This window comes from Chaetura pelagica, unplaced genomic scaffold (genome assembly GCF_000747805.2).
Source record: "Chaetura pelagica isolate M959 unplaced genomic scaffold, ChaPel_1.0 scaffold436, whole genome shotgun sequence".
NCBI lineage: Eukaryota > Metazoa > Chordata > Aves > Apodiformes > Apodidae > Chaetura > Chaetura pelagica.
The window spans coordinates 2,975,221-2,979,018 of record NW_009953651.1 but is presented as its reverse complement, the minus strand read 5'-3'; the positions used below and the strand labels follow the sequence as shown (position 1 = coordinate 2,979,018).

The 3,798-nt window shown below is 52.6% G+C and overlaps 1 protein-coding gene across 1 annotated transcript in view; it reads right to left on the bottom strand.

Moving 5' to 3' along the window:
• The window catches only part of GOT1 (glutamic-oxaloacetic transaminase 1, soluble), an 11,129-nt gene extending 10,907 nt beyond the window's left edge, over nucleotides 1-222 (bottom strand). The window contains exon 1 of the mRNA XM_010000133.1: nucleotides 198-222. Coding sequence (XP_009998435.1) covers nucleotides 198-222 — 25 coding nt within the window. The remainder of the gene's footprint in view (nucleotides 1-197) is intronic.
• Nucleotides 223-3,798: the final 3,576 nt, after the last annotated feature.

Sequence of the window (3,798 nt, the reverse complement as noted above, 5' to 3'; positions counted from 1 at the left end):
TGGCGGGGGCCAGTTAGCGTGGGAGAGATGTGAGAGCGCTGCCTCCCCCTGCAAGGGGGTCGAGAGGTTCCTACGCAGCCCGGCTCTGGACTGGGCTGTTCCTGCATTTGCTGATAACAGCGGAGGTGAAGCCTGACCCAGGAAAGCAGGCAAGATCCGCAGAGATAAACTCCCCGCAGCAAGACAAAGGCACTGACCTCCGCGCAGCCCGAGCCGCCGCATTCCCACAAGCACAACAATTGCCCAGGAGCAGCAGCGGCCGCAGGGAGACCTGCACCGAACACCACTGGCCAGGGCCCGAGCGGCAGCTGGTGACACCTCTCACCAAGATCTCTGCACTGAAACCGCAGCTCGAGGTTTTTCTACCAGTTGTTTCTACTGCAGATATTAATTACCCAGGCAGGGACAAGCAGAGAGCTTGTTCTTACTGGTCGTTCCCTTTCAGCGGTGCGGTGGGCTCAGCGCTGCCCAAGCTGCACAGCCAGAGGGATGCTGCACAAGCACCCTCTCGTACTCCCTACCTGAAAGTTTTATGCACAGCACAAACAGGTTTAATCCCTAAATGCAGGCGAGGGTCTTACGTACTCATGCAATTCAGGTTTCAGTTCCTGCTTTGAGCAGAGGCTGCTGTGGCACCACACACCCCCAGGCACACCCAGGGAAACTGAACGGCGGGCAAGGGGTTAGCTCTGCCTCCCCCTGCCCAGCCTGTGCCCAGCTCGTGGGCCAGGAGGTTGGAGCCTACCTGGCACCCCTGCAGGTCCCCGTGCCAGCTCTCCCCTGAGACAGCACCAGCTGGAAAAGGCAGAGGCACTTAATGGGATTTGCAGAAACACCCAGCTCAGTTACATGCTCTATGTCTGTTGTCTTGGGTGTGTTTTTAGAATCTTTATCTCTGCATCGTTAAACACTGATCTACATTTGAAAAGGATCCTTTCGGTTCCCTAGCTCTGAAATGAGGATAACTATCCTTCACCTCATAGCGGGGTTACGAGGATAAACAGATTAAAGACTACGAGATATTGTGGCAAAGAAGGTTAAACAAGCCCCTGTGACAGACGGCCCAGGGGCAGGGACCAGCATCAGAGCGTTGAACAGCATAAGCCCGACCCACGTCTGCACCATGCTAATGACCCCAAAATCCCAGTGCTGGCTTTGCCATCGTCTGCCTTCCCAGGACGTGGTCCAAAGCCAGCCAAAATCCTGCGGAAGGGCTAGTCCCCCAGCCAGGGACATGCATTCATTCCCTGAGCCTGGGGGCAGGGAGTTCAGGGGTGCGAGGGGAAAAAGGGGACAGGATGTGTCCATGAGGAGGTCAAGGATATGAGAGGACATCTAAGACCCAGGTGCAGCAAGAAGGGGCTGCGGGGTGCACACGTGGTGAAGACAGCAGGGTGCAGTCTGGAAACCACCCTCTTTGCACATGTCTCCCTGCATCCTTGGAGCTGGACACCCCTCTGCTACTGCCCACAGTCCTGCCTGTCCCTGCTCCACCGGGCACCCCAGGCAGGCAGGGACAGCAGGGAGATGTGCACTTCTGCAGAAGGAGCTAGTGGGGGAGATGAGCCAGACAATTACAGTCTGGAAAGTATCAGTCGGGTCCCTAGTAAAATAATGGCACAAATATTAAGAAAAGGAGCTCTGTAAACATCTAGAGGATAATGAAACCATGAGCTATAAGCAGGATGGGATTTGTAAATAAAGGACTGTGCCAAAAACAACAAGCCCTCCATAACTGTTTTGGATAGAAGGACAAGATTAGTGCTGGAAGGGACTCGGCGGATGTCATGAGAGGAGACCTGGACGCACCAAGTCTGTCCTCCTGCCTGGCCATCAGAGAGCCCCCAGCATATTTGGGCAGGTTTGAGAGGGCTGACCTGCACAAAAAGGTGCCTCTGATGGCACAGCTGGTACCTGGGGACATGCCTGCACTTCAGACTCATCCTCCAGAACTGGTGCAGTCACTCATGCCATCACCACCTCTGGGTCACTAGCAGAGATGAAGACTACACCTGAGCCCTTATCCTAGCTGGGGAACATCCCACCACCATCCTTTGCAGGGCTGGGACCTGCACAGTGCAGGAACAAGCCAGGTGGATGGTCATAGAGGGGCAGAGTGAGAAAGAAAACCGAGTGAAGCCGGGAGCAGGAAAGTAATGCTGGCACCTTCTATGCTGTTCCCTGGTTTTGGCAACACTTTGCCTTTTGTGAACATCAAAATGGCATGTTCTGCAAAACTGTAGGGCTCCCTGGCACTCATCGGATTTTTGGCCAGACTTACAGGAAATGTGCATGCACCTCCTTGCAACCAGCCCTTTGAAATGCTCAACTATAAAAGCACACGTAAGCATTAGCAGTCATCTGCACCGCACAGGCCAAACCCGTCCAGCTTTGACGCTGCATGGAAGGAAAAGCTGAGGCCTGGCCAAAATGTACCTGGTTTTGTACCCAAGTCTTGGGTCTCCATGGCATGCAGCCATGCTGGCTGGGTAACACGCTGGCTGGTGAACACTTGGCTGCATGCAGCAGGCAGGGCAAGGCACACTCACAGCTGCACACAGATCAAGAATGAAATGCACCATATATGGTGAAGATCTGATAAGCCCATAGCTGCCTTCATAGGATCTTTGGAGGAAATCTTCCTTGAAAATGGAAAACAAAGAGGTTTGCCTGTGAGATTCAAGGATGGACTCAAATGCCTGAAGGCCCAAAAGAGATGGCTTCACTGAAACTGGGAGCAGGGAGGTTGATGGTGTCAGACACTTGGGTATCTGGAAGGTGCTTAACAATATCCCAGATAAGTATTTGTCCTAATTAATGCTGATTGTCCACCCATTATCTATATCCTGACAGCTCTCCAGTAGTCATTCTCAACACAGAGGTGTTGCTGAAATGGTATGAAGAAAGGTCAGCACTGGACTCTGGGTACTAAGCACAGGCAAGCTGAGAGTCAGCACCAACTCCCTGCTGCCAACCTCAGCTGCAGTGTGGCACGTGATAGAAGGGACAGAGTCACCTGGTTGTGGGATCTGACAGAGCTTAACACCAAGTTGGATGTATCAGCAAAGAAAGTGAGCTACCCTTGCGGGTGGGAGAGGCTAAGGCAGGGCTGAGCAAGGCTGGTTTGGGGTCCTGGGGCTGAGCAGCTGGATGTGAGCTCGATGCAAGGACCAGAGGGGTGAATGCAGGGGTGAGCATCAGAGCAGGGAGCGGGAGCACAGCAAACAGGAGTTACAAGGCAGTGTCTGACGCAGCAGGGGATGGAAAGCCAGCCCTGAGGAGATGTGACTAGCCTGGTGCTCCATTTTAAAAAGATGCAGATGAAGGGAGATCCATGGGTGTGATTGTGTGATTCCCCCATCTCCCTCCCCATTTTCACCATCTCTCATAGCATCTTTGCAGCCAGTCTCAGAAGAGATGGAATGGAAATGAGGGGGCGGAATGTGGGTTAAAAACTGAGTGCTTGCACAAGGACCCAGCGAGGCAGTGGGATCTGCATTTTCAGACATTTCCAAAATTTCATGGATCAAGGCCTGACCAGCGGGCTGTAGTGCCAGAGCTCCTGAGGCCAAAATTATTCTGTGAAATGAGAGAGAGTGCAGAAAACAGCCACAGAAAAGACGAAGGGCAGGAGAACGCACCCCATAGTGACAGAATCAAGTTCAACCTGTTTTCTTCTTAAAAAAGCTTAAGGAATTTGACTGCTATGCACAAGTACTCTCATACTAAGAAAATACCATGTGCTAGAGTGTTTTTATTCCAGCCAAAAAAGGCAGAACAGGAATCAATGGCTGGAAA